At 43.3% G+C, this 23,913-nt stretch overlaps 1 protein-coding gene across 1 annotated transcript in view; it reads right to left on the bottom strand.

Moving 5' to 3' along the window:
- The window catches only part of LOC124613618, a 219,139-nt gene that overhangs the window by 78,221 nt on the left and 117,005 nt on the right, over positions 1-23,913 (bottom strand). Inside the window, exon 4 of the mRNA XM_047142334.1 lies at positions 20,089-20,195. Coding sequence (XP_046998290.1) covers positions 20,089-20,195 — 107 coding nt within the window. The remainder of the gene's footprint in view (positions 1-20,088; positions 20,196-23,913) is intronic.

Below are 23,913 nucleotides of genomic sequence, written 5' to 3'. Positions count from 1 at the left end.
TTTGATTAATAATCAGAATTGGCTGCCGAAGACTTAAGGCATAAGAAGTCACCCTCATTCTGCCAACGGCCTTGTCAAAGAGGGCGGAAGAGCGGACAGTTGTTCAGGCGAAAGAATCAGCAACGATCAACGGCATGAGGATACATAAGGCAATGGAAACCGCTACATTAAAGACACGTAATGTGTATCCAAAGGACATGTGGTCTGTAATTGATGTAGTGTCATGATGATCTCTCCATTGGCAAAAGATACCGGAATAGACCCCGGTTCGGATCTCTGGGAGGGGGCTGGCAAGGAGAGGACAGACCATGAGGAAAAAATTCAATAATCAACGAAAGGATAACGTTCTACGAGTCGGGGCAAGGAATGTCAGGGGCTTGCACGTGATAGGGAAACTAGAAAATACGAAAAGGGAAATGCAGTGACTCACTCTAAATATAGTAGGGGTCAGTGAAGTGAAGTGGAAAGAAAGGTTTCTGATCAGATGAGTATAGGGTATCATCAACAGCAGTAGAAAATGGTATAACGTTAGTAGGATTTGTTATGAACAGGAATATAGGGCAAGGAGTGTGTTACTATGAACAGTTCAGTGACAGGGTTGTTCTTATCAGAATCGACAGCAAACCAACGCAGACAACGATAGTTCAGACGCACATGCCGATGCGGCAAGCTGAAGATAAAGAGACAGAGAACGTATACGAGGTTATTGAAAGTAATACAGTACGTAAAGCGAGATGAAAATCTAATAGTCATGGAGGACTGGAATGCAGCTGTTGGGGAAGGAATAGAAGAAAATGTCACAGGAGGATATGGGCTTTGGACAAGGAACGAGAGAAGAGAAAGACTAATTGAATTCTGTAATAAATTTCAACTAGTGATATCGAATACTCTGTTCAAGAATCGCAAGAGGAGGAGGTATACTTGGAAGAGGGCTTGTGATACAGGAAGATTTCAGTTAGACAGAGATTTCGATATCAGATACTGAATTGTAAGGCGTACCAGGAGCAGATATAGACTCAGATCACAATGTAATAGTGACGAAGGGTAGGCTGAAGTTTAAGAGATTGGTCAGGAAGAATCAATACGCAAAGAAGTGGCATACGGAAGTACTAAGGAATGACGAGATACGCCTGAGGTTCTCTAAGGTTATAGCTACGGCAATAAGGAATAGGTCAGTAGGCAGTACACTTGAAGAGGAATGGGCATCTCTAAAAATGTCAATAACAGAAGTTGGAAAGAGAAACATAGGTACAAAGAAGGTAACTGCAAAGAAACCACGGGTAACAGAAGAAACATTTCAGCTGCTCGATGACAGAGGAAGTAGAAAAATGTTCCGGGATATACGGGAATGTTGAAATGCAAGTCGCTGAGGAATGAAATGAATAGCAAGTGCAGGGAAGCTAGGATGAAATGGCTACATGAAAAATGTTAAGAAATCGAAAAAGAAATGATTGACGGAAGGACAGACTCAGCTTTCAGGAAAGTCAAAACAGCCTTCGGTGACATTAAAAACAAGGGTTGTAACATTAAGAGTGCAACGGAGATTCCGCTGTTAAATGCAGAGGAGAGAACTGATTGATGGAAGGAGTACAATGATGGCCTCTGTGAGGGAGAAGATATTTCTGATTTAATAGGAGAAGAAACAGGAATCGATATAGAAGATATAGGGGATCCAGTATTAGAATCAGAATTTAAAAGAGCTTTGGAGTACTTAAGCTGAAATAAGGCAGAATGGATAGATCATACTCCATCACAATTTCTAATATCATTGGGGGAAGAGGCAACGAACAGACTACTCATTTTGGTGTTCAGAATGTATAAGTCTGGCAACATAACATCTGACTTTTCGAAAAATATCATTCACACAATTCCGTAGACTGCAAGAACTGACAAGTGCGCGAATTGTCGCACATTCAGATAAACAGCTCATGCATCCAGATTGCTGACAAGAATGACACACAGAAGAATGGAACCGAAAACTGAGCATATGCTAAATGACGATCAGTTTGGCTTTAGAAAAGGTAAAGGCACCAGAGAGCATTTCTGACACTGCGGTTGATAATGGAAGCAAGACTAAAGAAAAATCAAGACACGTTCATAGGATTTATCGACCTGGAAAAAGCGTTCGACAATGTAAAATGGTACAAAATGTCAGAAATTCTGAGAAAAATAGGGGTAAGCTGTAGTGAGAGACAGGTAATATACAATATGTACAAGAGTCAAGACGGAAAAATAGGTGTGGACGACCATGAATGAAGCACTCGGATTAAAACTGGTGTAAAAAAAGGATTCGGTCTTTCACCCCTATTGTTCAATCTGCACATTGAAAAAGCAATTATGGAAATAAAAGAAAGGTGCAGGAGTGGAATTAAAATTCAAGGTGAAAGGCTATCAATGATACGATTCGATGACGGCATTGCTGTCCTAAGTGAAAGTGAAGACGAGTTACAGAATCTGCTGAAAAGAATGAACAACCTAATGAGTACAGAATATGGATTGAGAGTAAATCGACGGAAGACGAAAGTAATGAGACGTAGCAGAAATGAGAACAGCTAGAAACTTAACAGCAGGATTGATGGTCACGGCCGGCCACTGTGGCCGAGCGATTCTAGGCGCTTCAGTCAGGAACTGCGCTGCTGCTACGGCCGTAGGTTCGAATCCTGCATCGTGCATGGATGTATGTGATGTCTTTAGTTTAGTTAGGTTTAAGTAGCTCTAAGTCTAGGGGACTGATGGCCTCAAATGTTAAGTCCCATAGTGGTTAGAGCCATTTGAACCATTTGATGGTCACGAAGTGGATAAAGTTAAGGAATTCTGCTACCTAGGCAGCAAAATAACCAATGACGGAAGGAGCAAGAAGGATATTATAAGCAGACTAGCACTGGCAAAGAGGGCATTCCTGGCCTAGAGAAGTCTACTAGTATCACACATAGGCCTTAATTTGAGGAAGAACTTCCTAAGAATATACGTTTGCAGCACAGCGTTGTATGGTTGTGAAACCTGGATTGTGGGAAAACCAGAACAGAAGAGAATCGATGCATTTCGGACGAATGCTTCAGACGAATATTGAAAATAAGGTGGCCTGATAAAGTAAAGAATGAGGAGATTCTTCGTAGAATCCGAGACGAAAGGAGTATGTCGAAAACATTGACAAGGAGAAGGGTCAGGATGACAGGATATCTGTTGAGAGATCGGGAAATGACTTGCATGTTACTAGAGGGAGCTGTAGAAGGCAAAAACTGTTTAGGAAGGGAGATATTGGAATACATCCAGGAAATAATTGAGGACGTTGGTTCCAAGTGCTAATCTGAGATGATGAGGTTGGCACAGTAGAGGAATTCGTGGCGGGCCGCATCAAACCAGTTAGAAGCCAGATGACACAAAAAAAGTTTACGCTATCAATAATAGGTTAACTTAATGTAATAGTACGAATGTTAAAACAAACTTGCTTCTTATGGTGCTAATTAATTTTATTTGGAAATGAATGCAATATAAAACACAATACAAGATTTACATTTGCAGGATTTCTGCAGCATCTATGCAACCGAGGGCGACTCCAGTGCGTGTATATGAGCACCGACATGCGCGTAAGGGGGCAGTGCGGTGTTGTAACGGAAATTTTTTGATCGCCCCTTATAGAATATTAAAAATAACAGTGCGTGATATTTTTATATGAGCCACAAGTTGTATGCGGTGTCTCCTTTGTAGGCAGCGTAGAACATATGTGTTTAACCTACTGTGGACGTCACAATAGAATTGGACCACCAGTCTGTATTGGAATTCGGTGAAGATAATCGGATGTGTCTTATTTGAATATATCTCTGTCTCTCCGAACTTGGTCCGAAGTGCTTTCGAAAAATACCGAAGGATCAAAATCAATCTACTCGCAATACCCCCTGCACGAAATAAATCGTTTACGAACACTAAATTTCTGTTTCTGTTTGTGATCTTCCTAAAATTTCTCTACCGCTATTTCCGTTCTCGATTGGTCTGAGTATGGTGCAGTTTTCAGAATGACGTTTGTGGGTAAATTTATATAGCTAGGACGACAGAAAATGACTAACCACTGTCAGCTAAATCAGTGGTTTCCAAACTTCGCGAGACCACTACCCGTGAGCGCAGTCAGAGGTAAGCTAATATCCCCCCCCACCGACCTCCCCTCCTTACAATACCCCGGTATCATCAACAACAGAAGCTAGCTAAAGTAACTAAATGTTTAAAAAAGAGAAAAAGAATTTTCTTCGAGCAATTTCATTTTTAAAATGACATTTATATTGTGTAGGTATTTTATTAAACCATGAACTAATGAGTCAGTGCGTCACTGGTGCTGTTTAACTGTAACAGCCTTTCTTTGTAGAATTTTTCTGTGCATCGCGATTGCACTGTCTATATTTTGTCTCTACACTTCGAGCTTCTTTCGTATTCTGTTTTCCATTTTCATCATTGTAATCGTATTTCAATTTCTTTTATGAGAATGCAGGTTGGACTGGCACATCTGTGTAGTACCGACCACCACACGGAGCTCCAACAGGTCTCTTTTCACTAGAAGACTGACCAATCGATAAATTTTAATCTCATTGAGCCGAACGAATATCTATTCGTGTACCTAAATTTGCCTGTGTCAGGCTTTGCAGAAATGACGTTTCATGCGGTTTTAGAAGAATAACAGAATAGTACTAGAAGTGCATGCTGTTATGTACACACCGTAGTTTTCGTTCGCATGAATTATCGCGTGCTTTGAGACACAAGTAACCGTATCACCCAAATACCCCGTGGTGATGTCAAATGTAAAGCTTTTTCTGTGGAAACAATAATTTCACCTAAAGAAGTCATACTGATTAGATTTGTCTCTTGCTACACGATGCGTGTTGAGCGGGGGAAGAACATCGCCATTGAATAATGTCTATTCCATAGAATATGATTCACTTTTCCTCTTCCTCCAGACATATTCCAACTAATTCCTATATTCCCAGTGAAGGCGCTGATAGAAAGAGGATCCTGCTTAGAAACTGTGTGACAAACGTGTAATGAAATCTGTTCCCCACGTCATCATGTCGAAGTCTGCATATTAGTTTTCGTTGTGCATTCAATTAACTAGGGTCAATAAGACAAATTTTCTTAGAGACTTCGCATGACATTGCACGCAGAGGAGCAGGGATACGAGAATGGTGTTTCTCCAATTTAGAAGGGTTCTAGAGGTCTTCAGAAGTCCATGATATATGACGAAAGTGATATCTAAAATATGAATATGAATTAGGAGCAAGGATAGCAACTTCACAAACGTTTGTGCGAACTATTACTACTCACACTAGGCAGTGATCATCTGTGATTTTTCCTGGCTTCTGTAAATACACTCCTGGAAATTGAAATAAGAACACCGTGAATTCATTGTCCCAGGAAGGGGAAACTTTATTGACACATTCCTGGGGTCAGATACATCACATGATCACACTGACAGAACCACAGGCACATAGACACAGGCAACAGAGCATGCACAATGTCGGCACTAGTACAGTGTATATCCACCTTTCGCAGCAATGCAGGCTGCTATTCTCCCATGGAGACGATCGTAGAGATGCTGGATGTAGTCCTGTGGAACGGCTTGCCATGCCATTTCCACCTGGCGCCTCAGTGGGACCAGCGTTCGTGCTGGACGTGCAGACCGCGTGAGACGACGCTTCATCCAGTCCCAAACATGTTCAATGGGGGACAGATCCGGAGATCTTGCTGGCCAGGGTAGTTGACTTACACCTTCTAGAGCACGTTGGGTGGCACGGGATACATGCGGACGTGCATTGTCCTGTTGGAACAGCAAGTTTCCTTGCCGGTCTAGGAATGGTAGAACGATGGGTTCGATGACGGATTGGATGTACCGTGCACTATTCAGTGTCCCCTCGACGATCACCAGTGGTGTACGGCCAGTGTAGGAGAACGCTCCCCACACCATGATGCCGGGTGTTGGCCCTGTGTACCTCGGTCGTATGCAGTCCTGATTGTGGCGCTCACCTGCACGGCGCCAAACACGCATACGACCATCATTGGCACCAAGGCAGAAGCGACTCTCATCGCTGAAGACGACACGTCTCCATTCGTCCCTCCATTCACGCCTGTCGCGACACCACTGGAGGAAGGCTGCACGATGTTGGGGCGTGAGCGGAAGACGGCCTAACGGTGTGCGGGACCGTAGCCCAGCTTCATGGAGACGGTTGCGAATGGTCCTCGCCGATACCCCAGGAGCAACAGAGTCCCTAATTTGCTGGGAAGTGGCGGTGCGGTCCCCTACGGCACTGCGTAGGATCCTGCGATCTTGGCGTGCATCCGTGCGTCGCTGCGGTCCGGTCCCAGGTCGACGGGCACGTGCACCTTCCGCCGACCACTGGCGACAACATCGATGTACTGTGGAGACCTCACGCCCCACGTGTTGAGCAATTCGGCGGTACGTCCACCCGGCCTCCCGCATGCCCACTATACGCCCTCGCTCAAAGTCCGTCAACTGCACATACGGTTCACGTCCACGCTGTCGCGGCATGCTACCAGTGTTAAAGACTGCGATGGAGCTCCTTATGCCACGGCAAACTGGCTGACACTGACGGCGGCGGTGCACAAATGCTGCGCAGCTAGCGCCATTCGACGGCCAACACCGCGGTTCCTGGTGTGTCCGCTGTGCCGTGCATGTGATCATTGCTTGTACAGCCCTCTCGCAGTGTCCGGAGCAAGTATGGTGGGTCTGACACACCGATGTCAATGTGTTCTTTTTTCCATTTCCAGGAGTGTATGTTTCTAACATTGTCAACTCACTGAACGGAACTGAATGGTCTGCAAGCAGCTTCATAAATACAGGCGTTGTGTGCCAGGTGATTTATATTCAGCGTGTGGCAATTCTGATAAATTTTGAGAACATATAGAGACTGACTCAGAAACGAGAACAGCAAGATGTGTCTGGAAACGTCTTCCAATGATGATGCAGAATGTTACTCGGTGGCCTCTTCTCCAGGTGCTGTTAGCGTAGCTCCATGCTTTGAGTCTGATGGCTTTCAGGACGTTACAGACGTGAAATTCGTCCATACACGTTGCAACACCGTAGGACCACGTCACAGCGACTGCAGAGAAATCGGAGGTGGGTTAAGGCAGTGTTACTTAACGTGGGTGGCCGGATGTCACTCCCCCCTCGACGGAATCCGTATATCCCACCTGTCAACGTCTAGAGCACAGCACATGTTCAAGCGCGAAGACATTTCATAAATATTTGCGTTGTGTAACTGATAGCGGAAAACGGGTACCAGCTCGGTATTTACCTAATTGAATGTGAGAAACACCCTAAAAACCACGTCCAAGCTGGTCGGTTCACGAACTATCGTCGTTAACCCGAGAGGCGGACTCGAGCCGGGACAGGCTTACCTCCACGAATCTCGAAAGTGGCAAGTTAACGCCCTCGGCTATCTGGACGGGTTTAATCTTTGTCATATAGATTTTAAAATTCCTTGTTCTGCAGCTGACAGTGATCCCAGCAGACCAGCTAACACAGTGACTGTGCGTAAGGAGTGTAATGGGGCACATTGGTCGAATGGCTCCACATAAGCCACATATTTCTGTAGTCAACACTGAGCGACGCTTGAGGTGATGTAAAGAGTGCCACTGGATCGAGTTATTTCGAATGATGAGTCACGTTACGTCACAGCAATCCGATGGAAGGTTTTGGGGTCCGCAGCTCGTGGTCGTGCGGTAGCATTATCGCTTCTCACGCCCGGGTTCCCGGGTTCGATTCCCGGCGGGGTCAGGGATTTTCTCTGCCTCGTGATGACTGGGTGTTGTGTGTTGTCCTTAGGTTAGTTAGGTTTAAGTAGTTCTAAGTTCTAGGGGACTGATGACCATGGCTGTTAAGTCCCATAGTGCTCAGAGCCATTTTTGAAGGTTTTGGGTTTGGCGAATGCCTGGAGAATATTACCTGTCACCATGTCTAGTACCAACAGTGAAGTGCGCTTGTGATAGTGTTATAGCGTGGGAATGATTTTAGTGATTAGGATGTGGTCCGCTCACTGGGGTCAAGAAAACACTAAATGCCGCAGTATGTGAACACATATTATAGCACTGTGTTTTACTTACAATACTAGCAGGACACTACATCCTGTTATGAAGCAGCAACTGTGGAGCATAGCTTCTTGGGAATAACGTGCCTAAAAGGGTCTGACCTTCTCAGATCCCAAGCTTGACGCCTTGTAATGAGATAGGACGTTGACTTCGCTCCAGACCCCTGAATCCAACATCACTAATTCTGGTTGCGGTTGTTGAAGAAGAATGGGCTGCCACTCGTTCACAGACATTCAGACACATTTTTGAAAGTGCTCTCAGCAGAATTCAAACCACCGTAAAGGGGAAGGGAGGACGCACACACATTCATGCTCACTAATAAATGTCCTGACACTTTTGATGAGGTAGTGTATATGATGAAGAATTATTGACGTATCATCTGCAGAAAAATAGCTGCGAATGTTAACAATATTCTGAAGGCGTGACCCACATAACATCGTAGCTCTAGCGAACATGGGATCATATACCCCATTTATCTCTCAACACACTCTCTACAACCCACTAGATGTTTATTGGTATTTTTTCGTTACAAATTATGTAAGGTGAAGAGTAGCGCCCCTATCACACTACCTCGTGTCAGCTAGACGGTGACTTTGTATATAAAGATGCCCTCCTCCACAACTCCCCCCTCCCCCCCCCCCCCCCACACAAAAAAAACTAAAAAAAGGGAAAGCCTCAGACACGCTCAATCGATTCAATCCAAGTCTGGCACATGGCTTGTGCATATCCACACGTTCCTTCAAACAACTAGATGGATGGTAATTATCGTACAAACAATTGAAACTTATTCACATCGCCAAGAAGATTTAATGAATACTGTTACTTCCAAAGATTCGGAGGGAAACTGACTTGGTTTCCATTTGAAAATGTTTATTTCGGGAGAATTACATTTAATGCGTACCACGCGTACGATAACCTTCGGTGTAAAATCGGTGTTCAAAGCTGGTGATGAATTATGGTACGAATCGTTATTGAGTACAAATGTTTGTAAAATTACCTATGGGAGTCCAGATTCAATACGTAACAGAGTGAGTAAAAGAGCGATTGTAAGTAAGTCACGACTAAAATTTTAACACTTCACTGGTGTAATTTGTTTGAAAAATATATTTACCTTCATCAGTATTGTCAGCCAGCGATTTATGTACCTTATTAGCTCTCTGTTCGCACCAATTTCGACTCGGAGAAGAATACAAACGAAAACAAAACAACAATAAAAAGCTCCAGAATTCACGTGGGAATCGATTGTATCTTCTCCGCTCGTTCAGCCAGGCGACTTGGTCGCCTGACCAGCGCCGCGTTTCTTGAAGGGTGTTAACCTTGGGTTAACATAAGGAGCAGAGACAGAAGCTTTTTTATTCGATTTCTCGCAAAATATACATTTGAGGACACATAGTATTTTGATAGAAAATGTTCAGTATTTTGAATCGATTCCGTGTCATGAACTTTACAGGTGATATCTTCAAAAACACGGGTGGATGTGGGCGAGGGTGAAGGAGAGAAGAGTCAATAAACTAAAATGCCTGACTCCTTCATATTAGGTGCACACTGTCGACCTTCCAAGAATAAGGCGGACCGGTTGGCCGCGCCCAAGGCCTGTCCTTGAGAATGTTGTCGGCTAGAACGTCATCAGTCCGATCGCATATGTTATACTACTTCACTTGCACGCATTCTGTATATCGTTCTTGGTGAGGCTGTGGAACTGCAGCATCGGCTTTCTGGAACCAAACAAACACGGAACCAACTTCAGATTCGTTATCGACGGCATTCTGGATCTCTCACATACCAGCAACCGAACTTAAAGTGATGCTTGGAGAGAGAGGACTGTCCTTAAATAACCTGATTACAGTCTACGCAACATCCGAGGCAGTGTAAATATGGTGTTGGTTACTTTAGTCCGTTGTTTAAAACTGGTAAATTTGCTGCGTTATTTTTTAACAAATGTATTGGTCAAACAACTTTATGGTTTTTTATTTTTTATTTTTTATTTTATTGATATTCAAGAAAACTGCAGAAAACTACATATCCTTGCTTGTTATCAGACGATACAATCACCTACCAATTAAAGGCTACTTCCACTAACTGCGTTGGCAATTACGTTATAAATTAACTTAAATCCCGCACTAAAACTCTTGAAAAATATTTTTTGCTAAGATCGGCACGGTTTAAATACGAGTGTTACCATTTATGACCCGAATTCTGACATTAGGTTTACACTCGAAGCACAGGGTCCCAATCTATTTTTTTGTTGTTTTTTTTTGCTTTTTTACTAAAACCTCCATACCGTTTGACTTAACATTATACTAATTATTCCCACGAATTTTCTCAACAGGCTCACAGTACATTCTTAATATACAGTGATGATGCTTATTGCAGTTTCCTTATTCCAGTTCACTTAGCGCTTCAAACTCGACTAAGTACGCGAACTGCTAGTAAATTTGAAATGACCATAATTGAAACAGTTGGAAAAAGATAAAATAATAATAAAAGGATTTTATTGTGTGCGGCTGTGTAAAAAGTTATTACTTTTAACAATTTAGTCATAATATGTCTCATTATACGAGCTTAACCCTGTAAGTGTACACCAGAGTCACTCTAATCCTGGAGTTTTTTGTTTATTACCACGCACGTTACACGTACACAGCCCACTGCCACCGATGTAAATCCGGCACTGACTGAGTCCTTCGGAGACATTGTTTAATTATTTTTACATAAATATTTTTTAAGGGTCATTATGATCCTGAAGTACACATTGCGTAACTGTTCTGTCGATGAGTGTGAAGTTCACTTATGAGAAAATAGCAACTACGAACAGCATTTTAGTAACGGAAGATGCTATATGTGAAGCGTCGTTAGAAGAACTCAGTCGCAAAAGTGACGTGACTTTCGTGATGAAAGTAGTTCTGAAGCTGATGTTCCTGCAGCAGTTATGGACAATGGTGAAGCTGATCAGTGTGGCGAATCGTCAGACAGAAACGAAGAAAAGGGTACAGTTGATCACTTTAGCGCGTAGGGCTCAGGGTTCCAGTCTTGCGTCTAGTTGCCCGTATCATTATAGTTTATACTCCAAGAGTGTGCTAAATGAATGCATGGGATTATGCATATTTGAGAGAGCACCTCAAAATATTCGTGTAATATATGCATGTCATTAAATGAATAGCATTTTCATCTAATGGAACTGTAAATAATGTATTGAGATCCGGATCAATTTCAAGTTTGTTCATTGAAAAGTTTCCATCACAGCTTTTACTTGGTCTCGAGCTTTGGAGCAATTAACACTAATACTGATTGAAAAAGTGCATGACAGAGGTGAATTAAAATGAGCTAAGTACGTGGGTGTCCAGTTTCGGTATAAAACGTTCTATTTTCGGGCTGTTTCTCCAGTAGATAAGTGCAGACCACTGTGACCTCGGTGTACACTTCGCGTGATATTTTCAGAGGTGTAGACTACTAGGGTTAAGTTTCAGTAGTTGTCCTACTGAATCAACTACCTGTATGGCAGAAAAGGGGGAAATGATGAAAATAAAATGATTTAGGATTTAGATTTAAACTTGCCGCAATATAAAAATAAACGACTTCAATTTTTCCTAACAAGGCTATGGAATAGTGACTGCTTATTACTTAATACAGAGGCGGAAAGCCAAGCCTCTTGGTCGTAATTACTGCACGATAGACAGCGCTGGCTAGAGGGTCGACCAGAATTTCCTGTTACAATTAAAAGGCGGAGGATATTTCAGATTTAGCTTTCCGTCAACACTTAGGTGATTATAGAGACGGATCATTACAGTTTTTAAATCCATAAAACTAAAGACTCGAGTAAAGCCTAATTCACAATTCTTGCAACAGAGCAGACCCAAGTTCTCAAATTCCATTAGCATCTCACCACTTTGATATACAAGAGGCGCACACGCTCCACTGCAAAATTCTCGGAAACTGTTAGCGGATATTTTCTGTGTATTTTGGCAACAGGGATCCGCGGTTTCGGGTGGCTTGTTACAGACTAATAGTGTACTTAAGAGCTATTGTCTGTTTTATCCCAATTACCTTCATTTCTAGGGAAATTTATCTGAAAGTTTGGAAATACGCACTAAGGGATCGTGTTTCTCTTAAGCATCTATGTAAAAATGCTAAAATACGAAGAAATGTTTCCCATCGCTGAGGAAACAGCTTGGATTAGTGTCACTGTGATGCTCTTCCATTATACAGGGTGGTTCTTATCAACGTTTAAAAACTACTGAAGCGATGTTAATGACCGTGAGGCAAGTAAATTAATAAGACATCCATGAGGCCGCAAATGTCGGGAAAAACCAAAAAGTGTATGACAAACTTTCAGCATGTGACGTCACCAGATGACGTACCTCGTCGTGGAGCCTATCGGTCTGACGCACCTTATCATTCCAACGCAAGTCAGGTATTCACGCCCTTGTGGCTCCGGGCCTACGTGCGCTACTATAGCGCGCAGGGCTATGGGTTCCAGTCTTGCGCCTGGCAGGCAGTTTTCTCTTTTGCGTCGCCTTAGACAGTTATGTGTATACATTGACATAAGACTTATTATTTTACTAGCTAAAACGGCAGCTCTTCGCAACAACAAAATACGTATTGGAATTGCATTTTTTATTTTTTATTTTATTTATTTATTTTTTTATTTATTTATTTATTTTTTTTTTTTTTTTGATTCAGCAGTCTTCTGTCTGCTTTGATGCTGCCTGCCCGGAACTTGCATGCACCTCCTAAATTCCTTGCCCCCTCTCTCTACCCACCTTGTCATCCCCCTTCCCTCTTCCTACATCTCCTCGTCCCCCATCTCTTTGCATACCTCCTCACCACTACCTCTGTCCATCTCTTCTTTCCCTCTATATGTCGATTTCCGTCTGAATGTTCAGTAGAGTGTTCTGTAAAAATTTATAGTAAATCGGTCAAGAACTTTTCGAAATTTTCGGTAACGACGTTTACCCTTTATATATTACATATGCATTTTTATATTATACATATAAATGTCAAACTGATGTTTTTTGTTATGAAAACATGTGACAGCGGAACTGTCGAACTGATCGCAAATTTCTTTTAGTTTTCTTTTTCATACTAAATACACCATTACCATGCGCAATTACGAACACCACAATGAGAGAGAGAGAAACATCAAATAGGTCGAATCGTTCTGATGTTTCACAATTCATTTTAATTTACTGATTTTCTGGTGGATTTTCGAAAAATTTCATTTCATATAAACCTTTTGCTGACAATAATGAACACAACAAAGTAGCCAAATCGGTCAGGAAGTTCTCAGTTGATGCGGCAATTTATTTTTATTTATACTTATTTATTGGTCTTGCGGTCACCGCTACTTAACTGCAAAGACAACATAAAGCTATCGTAATGCATCACAAGTAAATTAGTATAAGCTTCCGAACTGGATCGCTACTAGTAAGTGACCTATATGTTCTTTACCAAACAAAACCTGTGAACAAAAAAGGAGGGACCAAAGGAAAGAAACACGAAATTAGAACAGCCCTTACTTGGTTGCAGCGAGGACAATAATTTTTTAAAATCCTTGTTTGCAACGGATCACATTTACAAATGGCGTTCGAAGACATAGTAGCCCAGGAGAGCACGGCCCCATACCGGCGAGTGTAGGATCGACAAACTCAATCGCTGCACATGCAGCGAGGTACGTCATCTACTGACACAGTTGACTACTGCTGCAGTACACCAGGGTACGCGGGAAATAGCGCTCTTAAGTTCTATGGGCAGAGTTTTCGTTTACCATGTGCTTATAGGGCGTTAGTCGCGATGTCACAAATCTGATGTCACAGATCAGAAAGATACGTACCTAAGGACTGGAAAATTGATCAAGTCACACCAATATCCAAAAAGGGAAGTAGCAGTAATCCGGTGAATTACAGACCTATATTACTAACGTCGATTTGCAGTAGGGTCTTAGAACATATACTGTATACGAACATTATCAAGTGCTTCAAAGAAAACGATTTATTGACATATAGTCAAAATGGTTCAAATGGCTCTGAGCACTGTGGGACTTAACATCGGTGGTCATCAGTCCCCTAGAACTTAGAATTACTTAAACCTAACTAACCTAAGGACATCACACACATCCATGCCCGAGGCAGGATTCGAACCTGCGGCCGTAGCGGTCACGCGGTTCCAGACTGAAGCGCCTAGAACCGCACGGCCACACCGGCCAGCGACATATAGTCAGCACGGATTCAGAAACTATCGTTCTTGTGAAACACAACTAGCTCTTTACACTCATGAAGTAATAAGTACTATCGACAGGGGATGTCAAATTGATTCCATATTTTTAGATTTCCAGAAGGCTTTCGACACCGTTCCTCACAAGCGTCTTCTAATTAAACTGCGTACCTACGGAGTATCGCCTCAGTTGTGCGACTGGATTCGCGATTTCCTGTCAGAAAGGTAACAGTTCGTAGTAATAGACGGAAAGTCATCGAGTAAAACAGAAGTAATATCCGGCGTTCCCCAAGGAAGTGTTATAGGCCCTCTATTGTTCCTGATCTATATTAATGACATAGGTGACAATCTGACTAGCAGTCTTAGATTGTTTGCAGATGATGCTGTCATTTACCGTCTTGTAAAATCATCAGATGATCAAAAGGACTTGCAAAATGATTTAGATAGGATATCGGTATGGTGCGAAAAGTGACAGTTGACCCTGAATAAAGAAAAGTGCGAAGTTATTCACATGATTACTAAAAGAAATCAGCTAAATTTCGATTACGTGATAAGTCACACAAATATGAGGGCTGTAAATTCAACTAAATACTTAGGGATTATAATTACAAATAACCTAAATTGTAACGATCACATAGATAATATTGTGGGTAGAGCAAACCAAAGACTGCGATTCATTGGCAGAAGACTTAGAAGGTGCAACAGGTCTACCAAAGAGACCGCTTACACTACGCTTGTCCGCCGTATTCTGGAATTCTGCTGTGCGGTGTGGGATCCGCATCAGGTGGGACTGACGGATGACATTGAAAAAGTACAAAGAAGGGCAGCTCGTTTTGTATTATCGCGAAATAGGGGAGATAGTGTCACAGACATGATACGTGAATTGGAGTGGCAATCATTAAAACAAAGGCGTTTTTCGTTGCGACGGGATCTTCTCATCAAATTTCAATCACCAGTTTTCTCCTCCGATTGCGAAAACATTCTGTTGTCACCCACCTACATAGGGAGAAATGATCATCACGATAAAATAAGGGAAATGAGGGCTCGCACGGAAAAATGTAAGTGCTCGTTTTTCCCGCGTGCCGTTCGAGAGTGGAACGGTAGAGAGACCGCATGAAGATGATTCATTGAACCCTCTGCCAGGCACTTTATTGTGAATAGCAGAGTAATCACGTAGATGTAGATGTAGAAATGGTACAGGCATACCGATGACATAGTTTGTGGTTCTATCTGGCTGTAATAAAATTTGCTGTTAAAGGAGTTGTGTTCCCCGACGACCAGCTAGCGCAGTTCAATGTGCAACACGCTAGGTCGAAAATAAAGGGATGAAGATTAGGATTTAACGTCCCGTTGACGTCTAGGTTATTAGAGACGGAGCATAGGTTGCAATGTTTCAAAGATGGGGATGGAATCGGCCGTGTTCTTTCGAAGGAACCATCCGGCAGTTACCTGGAGAGATATAGGGAAATCACGGGAAACCGAAGTCCGGATGGCAGGTCGCGGAATTGAATCGTCGTCCTGCGAAATGCAAGTCCAGTGTGCTAACCACTGCGCCGTCTCGCTCGGGCGCTAGCGTGAGAGACAGGGAGGCCAGTGAGATCCGCATCGAACTGTGGATCGAATTCACACGATAGTTTAACCATGGATGGCCGGATGCGTATACGAGGGCTGAGTATGGTTTGTAGGCGATTTTCCATGTTCTTTAAGAGAAGAGTTGTCCGGTCCCCGATCTCAGGAAACAAACGACCACGAAAAAAGGGAAAATAATAATTTGAAAAAAGAAATGAAAAAAGCGTTCTCTACTACGGCATAAATTTTAATAAAAGACAGAAATTTTATTTACGGATCCTCTCGTTATTTCTTGGTAGAACAGTTTCATATTTAAATTTGAACAACAAGTAATGTAAACAAGTCCTCCAGCCAGCTACACGAGGAACCTACTAGAAGAATGCCTACTAGTTTTCGGCTTATTAGGCCATCTTCATGAAACAACTGAGAAGTGTGTGAAAGGGACATCAGTTCTTATGTAACCAAAAATTATAAGCAAAGATACTATCCCCTGCATAGAGCGTTGTGCACCAAAATTTTTTCTTAACGTTTAAATTATTATTCACACAATGGACAAGGTTAAGCACGATAAGTAATTAAACTGCATAATGTTAAAAATTAAATGGCTATTACGTTAAATTTTGTGAGGTCTTGAGATTGGCTGAGACGATGTTAACCTGAGCACTCTTCATTTATATCGTGCAGTAAAACATGTTTTTTAACATTGTTAACTAAACTTTACGCAATGGACAGTATTATTCACAATGTTACAATATTACAGATTATATGATTGTGACGGCATAATTTGCGAGATCGTGACATTGGATGAGAACTATCTAACTGAGCACCAATAAGGTTTGTTGTGCAACAAACACGTTTTATATTATAAATAACATTTTTATGTAGTGGGCAATATTAAACCAGTACAGGGGTAAAATATACAGTAGTAAAATATTACAAGTTTTTTGTTGAAGGTTATGGAGTCAGCATGGTAAGGAACAGGAAATTAGATTGTGTTTCGATTTTGTATAGCAGTATATGTCATTGTTGCGGTTTATGGGTATGTGGTTGGTAGATTGCACCTTGTGAACCTGAAAAGTGGGGATGCGTTCCCCTGTAACTTATCATTTAGAATAGGTGCACTTGGGGATTTTCAGCTACATGTCTGTTTACCTTAAGTGCTTCTGACAGCCTTAATCTTACTTTGTTGGCTATACGTAGTACCTGCGCGTGGACTTAGTATTTGTGTCTTTCCCTCAGCGCGTGTTCGGCAAAGGTTGCGTTCGTGTTGAGTCAGCCTGGTTGTTATGGCCCTGCTGTCTGATCAATATACAGTTTGTTGCTGTCATTGCAAGTAATTCTGTAAACTCCACAGCGACTTAATAAATCCTATTGAACAACAAGGACAACATACCGGGTGTTCAGAAAGTAACTATGCAGTGGCATGTTCTGGTGTGCTAAGTAATGGCTGATACGGTTGTCAATTATTAATGCAACATTTTCCGTTGTTTAACGTATTTCAACCATATTTGACCAGGTATTTGTATTTTTTCGCAGGTCTGGTTTGACTGAAGACCAAACGTCTTGTGTGACATCATTGTGATCCAGGTCATCATGCTGACGGTTGAACAAAGAGTTTTTCTTGCGGAGCATGTGTTCCGCAATGGAGACAATTTTACCTCAGCAGTTCCCAGGGGTGAACATGCTTAATCGCAATGCTATACGGAACCTCATCACCAAGTTTCGAGATACCGGAAGCGTTCGTAATGCTCCAAAGTTAGGCAGGCCATTCACATCCACATCCGAAGAGAGGTGGTGGAGGTGCAAGACTTGAAGCTGCAAAGTCCAAGGAAATCGGTTAGGCGACTAGTTCAGCAGGCCCACGTGTCCTTGGGTGCCGCTCACAAGATTGTCCGTTTATCTATCCGTACAAAATGTCGGTCGTGCATAAACTGAGAGACACCGATCGCCCGGCGCGTATGAACTTCTGCAACTGGTTTCTGTTCTGCAGGGCAATGGTGAGGGGATTCTTTACACAATGTTTTTCACTGATGCATGGTTTCACTTTTCCGGTTGCGGGAATAATGAGAATATTCGTATGTTGAATACGGAGATGTCCCCACTGCATGATCAAAATATTGGTGTTCGGTGCGCCCTGACTCGTAAACGCATCATTGGGCCGATCTTCTTTTAGAGACACCATAAATGCAGAACGGTATTGCACCTGCATTCTAGAGCCCTTCCTAGGTGAACTGAATGAGGACGAAATTAAGAATGCCTGGTTCCAACAGGATGGGGCGACTGCACATACCGCCCACAAGGCGATGAAAATTTTAAAGGACATCTTCGGTGATCGCATGGCCTCCGCGTTTACCCGACTTGGCTGCACCGAATTATTTTCTATGTGGTATGTTGAAGGGAAAGGCCTGTGAAGGCAATCCGCACATCACACAAGAACTCCAAGCTGCACTGACACGTCACATTCGGAACTGAGGCCAACGAGAAAGACAGGCCGTGGCGCGTACGTCACGAAGGTAGTTGTGAACTCGCTTGCTCGCTCAGCTCAACAGACAAAATGCTTTTCTAAACCTGTTAACTCAGAGCTGGGCGAGTAAGTACTAACGAGAATTGCGTCTTCCACTGAAATCTGCTATTATGAAGTCTTACTGATTAACAGTACTAGAGAAAAATTTAATTTAAGATCAATAATCGATATAAATGGTATAACGGCTTGTTTATAGCATTTAGTTCAAAAAGGTTCAAATGGCTGTGAGCACTATGGGACTTAGCTTCTGAGGTCATCAGTCCCCTAGAATTTAGAACTACTTAAACCTAACTAACCTATGGACATCACACACATCCATTCCCGAGGCAGGATTCGAACCTGCGACCGTAGCGGTCGCGCGGTTCCTGACTAGCGCCTAGAACCGCTCGGCCACCCCGGCCGGCTAACATTTAGTCTCTTCTGCTTAGCAGTGCTCATTACATGCTGGAAGTGGTGTATTATGTAACTGATAATCATTTTAGTAAGATTTTTTTTATTGTACACCAGTACAGCCGTAACAAATTATAAGTAGGCCCATGGACTTCCCATCATTATAGTACCAATTACAGTAAGATCCCGTAATAGCGGATTCCAGTAGAAGATTCAGTTTTCGTTTGTAAGGGCACGCCTAGTTACGAGTTAATAGGTGTGGAAACGTAGTTTTTCTGCTGATTTGAGTGAGCGAGCGAGTGCAGGATTACCTTCGTGACGTACGCGCGGCGGCCTGTCGTACTCGTAGGCCTCGTTCGGAACATCACTCCGGATGTTCACGTCACATTCGGAACATCACTCCGGATGTTCTGGCCAACGTCTTCAAGAACATGCAGAAACGCGTGCAAATGTGTTTTCAAGTTCAGGGGATCACTTCCAGCATCTCTTACAACTTGCATGACTTTAATCCGGCGAATTGTTAGCTGCAGAGTTACTTATTGAACACCCTGTAAAGTGTTCATTGTGCAAAGTGTAGTTTGAACGTAAAGGAACAAGCTTGATGCACAACACCATAAGTAAGTGACTGTATCTTTGCTTAATTTTTTGGCTATCTAAGAGCCAGTGTCCCTTTCACTCGCTGGTCAGTTGACCGGTGTGGCCGAGCGGTTCTACGCACTTCAGTCTGGAACCGCGCTGCTGCTACGGTCGCACGTTCGAATCCTGCCTCGGGCATGGATGTGTGTGATGTCCTTCGGTTAGTTAGGCTTAAGTAGTTCTAGGTTCTAGGGGACTGATGACCTCAGATGTTAAGTCACATAGTGCTCAGAGCCATTTGAACCACTCTTTGTTTCCTGGTTCAAATGACTCTGAGCACTATGGGACTTAACATCAGTGTTCATCAGTCCCCTAGAACTTAGAACTACTTAAACCTAAGGACATCACACACATCCATGCCCGAGGCAGGATTCGAACCTGCGACTGTAGCAGTCGCACGGTTCTGGACTGAGCGCCTTAACCGCGAGACCACCGCGGCCGGCTTTTGTTTCCTGAAAATGGCCTAAGAAGCCGAAAACTAGTTTGAAAGAAACAGAATCAGCAGAAGAAAAACAGCGTACTTGTTATTCACCCTTAAAAAAAGAGAGAAATTTGCCTGCTGCTACTGTAGAACAGTAACGTGGGTAAAAAGTACGTGTACTATAAGTGTCTAAATTAATGTTCGTGTCGGAGTTCGTGGCACACTGATTTTTACAGCGGGGTATGGAACTTACCTGTGACTGGCGTGTCGCTGCGCTGTACGCCGGTGCGTGGTGCGTGTGTCAAGGAGCAGCGGAGCGGCTCATTCGCTGGTGCGGTACGCGGGGCGGCGGCGGGGCGGCTGTTTGCCAGCTGCCAGCCGCCTTTGAGGCCGGATTACAGGTGGCGCTGCTGACGGCGCCGCTGACGCTGCAGGCCGGCTCGCCTGCTGAGCCGAGCCCGGCCGCTGACGTCGCGGGCCGCGCAATCAGCTTAACGCGCCGCGCCGCACCGCGTCTCCTGGCGCACGCCCCCTCTTTACGCACGGAGTGCGGCCGCACTGCGAGGGGAGTGGTCTCAACGCTTAACTCCGTGGGCAACTAATCTCAAAAATTAAAAGTAGTCATCAGCAACCGAAGATCTAACGTGACACTCCTTCCATACGCGTAACTGTTACAGGTGGTATGTCGCTGTCTTCCTCTGGACTTACTCAACAGGCCATATGAGGAACCTACAAGGGGAACGGAGATAAGAGTTTCTACGTCTACAACCACATACGTACTCCACAAGCCAGCGTATGGTGCTTGGCGGACGGCATCTTGCGCCACCACTAGGCATTTCCTGTCCTGTTTCAATCGCAAACAGAGCGAGGGAAAACTTCTATCTATATCTCTCCGTGTGCTTCTTCTTCTTCTTGTGGATCATCTTCGCTGGCCCCGATTCTCCGCCTTCAGTCGCCATCGTCTACTGTCTTTGCTTTCCTCAACGTTCATATTCCCTGCTTCTACTGTCTCCTCCACATCACTTTGCCAGTTGCACCGTGGGCGACCACTTTTCTTCCGGTGGGTGGTATCCATAGCAGCATCCTATGTGGCAGCGTCTTCAGTCACCCCATTCACATGGCCAAACCACATTAGCTGATTTTGTCGGACGTCGTCACAAATATCCCTATCCATTTTCATCCTTCGTTATATTACGTCATTTCTTATCCTATCCATCCTAGTTCAGCTTGAGCTTCGTCTTAAGTAATCAGTCTTTTGCTAACGTCCCTGGGCTATGCTCCATACAAAACTAAACTCTTGAAAGTAATCTTATACATTCGCTTCTTAGTTGTACTTCTTATCTTTTTGTTCTACGGAACAGAGTATAGCCCTTGTTACTGCTCGTCCTTTATTAATCCTACTAGTGGTTTTATCACTGCTTGTGCCCTCTTTATTAAAAGATACCCCAAGATATTTTGCCTTTTCCACAACTACTACTACTTCTCCAAATTACTAACTTTTCATGTTTCAAATGCCAAGTATTCACATTTCTTCATCTTCACCTTCAGGATAGCCTTACTGTTTTTCTTTCTAGGTCTCTTATCATATAGCTTAGATCATCTTCATTTTCGGCTAGTACAATCTAGACATCCGCAAAATACAAGCTAAATATGTTACTGTCCTCTACTGCCATTGCAATAACCTGGCATTTTCTACTCCAAATCTACAGGATTGGTCCTAGATGCAGCTTAAAGAAGGTCGGTGACAGCCAACATCCCTGCCGCAGACCCTTATTCACCGCGAATTCTTCTGCCCTGCTGTTCCCAATCCTCACGCTCTCTATGTCGTTTTCATACAATACATGTGGCTCCGTACGAGCCCTAAATTCTCTTATCTTCATGGTTTTACACGAATTATTCGCCGGCTGCAGCAGAATCGTTCTGCATTCGGCTTTAAATGCCGGTTCTCTAAATTATCTCAGTAGTGTTCCTCGAAGAGAACGTCGCCTCTCCTCCAGGGATGTAGAGGGTGATTATAATCAAATTTAAACTTTCAAACCGCTGTAGAAATAACACCACTGCTCAGAATGACATCAAAGTGCAACTGAATACTATCGGAGATGGGGGAAAACACATGGCAGAAGAAAATAAATAAATGCAAAATGTAGCAATAGATGGCGCTGTAAGCATCATAATTCAGTAGTGATCGACTATAAACGACAAATGAATCATACAACAATGCCTAGGGTGTACTTTTGACGTTAAGCAAACTGTACTATTCAGTGTGCAAGGATTTACAGTTGTGATACCATTAGTTACGTTCACCACGGCAAGGTCATATCACATCGGATGGGAAAAATCGGGTTGTAATTGTCCTGAGGTCAAAACAGCATAAAAAGCATTAATCACATCGGTTTTTAATTTGCCTGAAGCTAAAAACCGCATAAGAAGCATCAATCAGAATCAAATCGGATTATTAATTTCCGTGTGACCGCCGCAAAAACATGTTCAATATGTTGTCCAATATGCTGTCCAACGTTTTCTGCAACAAGTTGAAATCGAGAAACAGCATTTTCTACGACTGATCGAAGTGTTTTCTGGGTCACGTTCAGAACGTGTTGCGCAATGCGTGCTTTCAATGCAGCTAAGTTTGCAAATCGGAAAACTAAACACAACATCTTTCAAATAGCCCCACAGCAGAAGTCATGTGGATTAAGGTAAGGTGATCGGGACGGCCAGGTTGTAGGGTAATGGCAGCTGATAATTCTAGCATTTCCGAAACGACCGTTCAACAGCTGCTTAAGTCAATATGCTATGTGTGGAAGTGCGCTATCTTGCATAAAAATAATCGCATCCGCACATCCACGCTGCTGGAGAGTTGGAATGCATAGCGCTTACCAGAGACGGTACAGGTAACGGGACCGGAAGCAACTGTCTCTTCGCAAAAATATGGCCCTGTGATAAATGATGCCGTAAACCCGCACCACACAGTGACCTTTTCAGGTTGAAGTGGTACTGGTTGATTTGCGCGTGAATTTTCCGTTGCCCATATTCGACAATTCTGTGTGTTGACATATCCTTTCAGATGGAAGTGTGCATCCAACAGTCCACAAAATCTTTCACGGCCAGTCATAGTCCACTTCCATGTGAGCAAGAAATTGTAAAGCAGAGGTCTCTCTTTCTGGCAGGTCAACAGGAAGCAACACGTGCACATGGGTAATTATGACTGGATGACAAAGAAGGATGTTTCATAGGGTTTTACACGCAGCACTCATGGGTATGTCCAATGCTTGGGCAATTCTCCGTGCACTACATGTTTGCACCCCACCACTCGTCTCCTCCTGCATTGTTATGTCCACTGCGCCCACTGACGTCGAATCAATTCATTTCCACCCTCTACCAGGTCGCACACCAAAAGAACACTCTTTTCGAATTTACGAATCCTTTTCTCCAGACCCACGGCAGTCATAGGACCAACGTCTTTTTTCAAACCCTTCAGTGTCCGCATCTTGAGCAGAGCGACATGTATCCAGTCATCATTCTTGTAATACAGCTTTACAAGCCGAGCGCGATCTTACATTGAGATAGTCATGGCGAACGTCGCAGACGCGAAAGGAGGAAAAGCCGTGTACCCAGCTCCGTTTTACCAAATTCAATGGGTCGTTCTCATGACAGGTGTTTTCATTTATACGAGTATATTCTGAAACATAGAGGGCCATCTATTGATCAATTTTCACACTACTTGTTTCTTCTGGCATATGTTTTCCCCCTTCTCCGATAACATTCCACTACAATTTGATGTCATTCTGACCAGTGGTGTTGTTTCTACAGCGTTTTGAAAGTTTAACTTTAATTATAATCACCCTGTATAAAGAGAATTGCAGCGGTCCTGTCACTATTCCCTGGGTCACTACTCACGATATCCTTGTGTCTGGTGTACAATCGCACGTTGAGGACAACGTACTGTGTCCTGTTATTTAAGAATTTTTCGAGCAACTCTCATATCTGAAAATCTATTCCGTTAATTCGAACCTTCGTTAACAGTCTGCTGTTGGGCACCGTGTCAAACGCTTTAAGGAAATCCAGGAACATGGAATCT

Source organism: Schistocerca americana, chromosome 4 (genome assembly GCF_021461395.2).
Source record: "Schistocerca americana isolate TAMUIC-IGC-003095 chromosome 4, iqSchAmer2.1, whole genome shotgun sequence".
NCBI lineage: Eukaryota > Metazoa > Arthropoda > Insecta > Orthoptera > Acrididae > Schistocerca > Schistocerca americana.
This window is presented reverse-complemented; position numbering and strand designations above follow the sequence as displayed.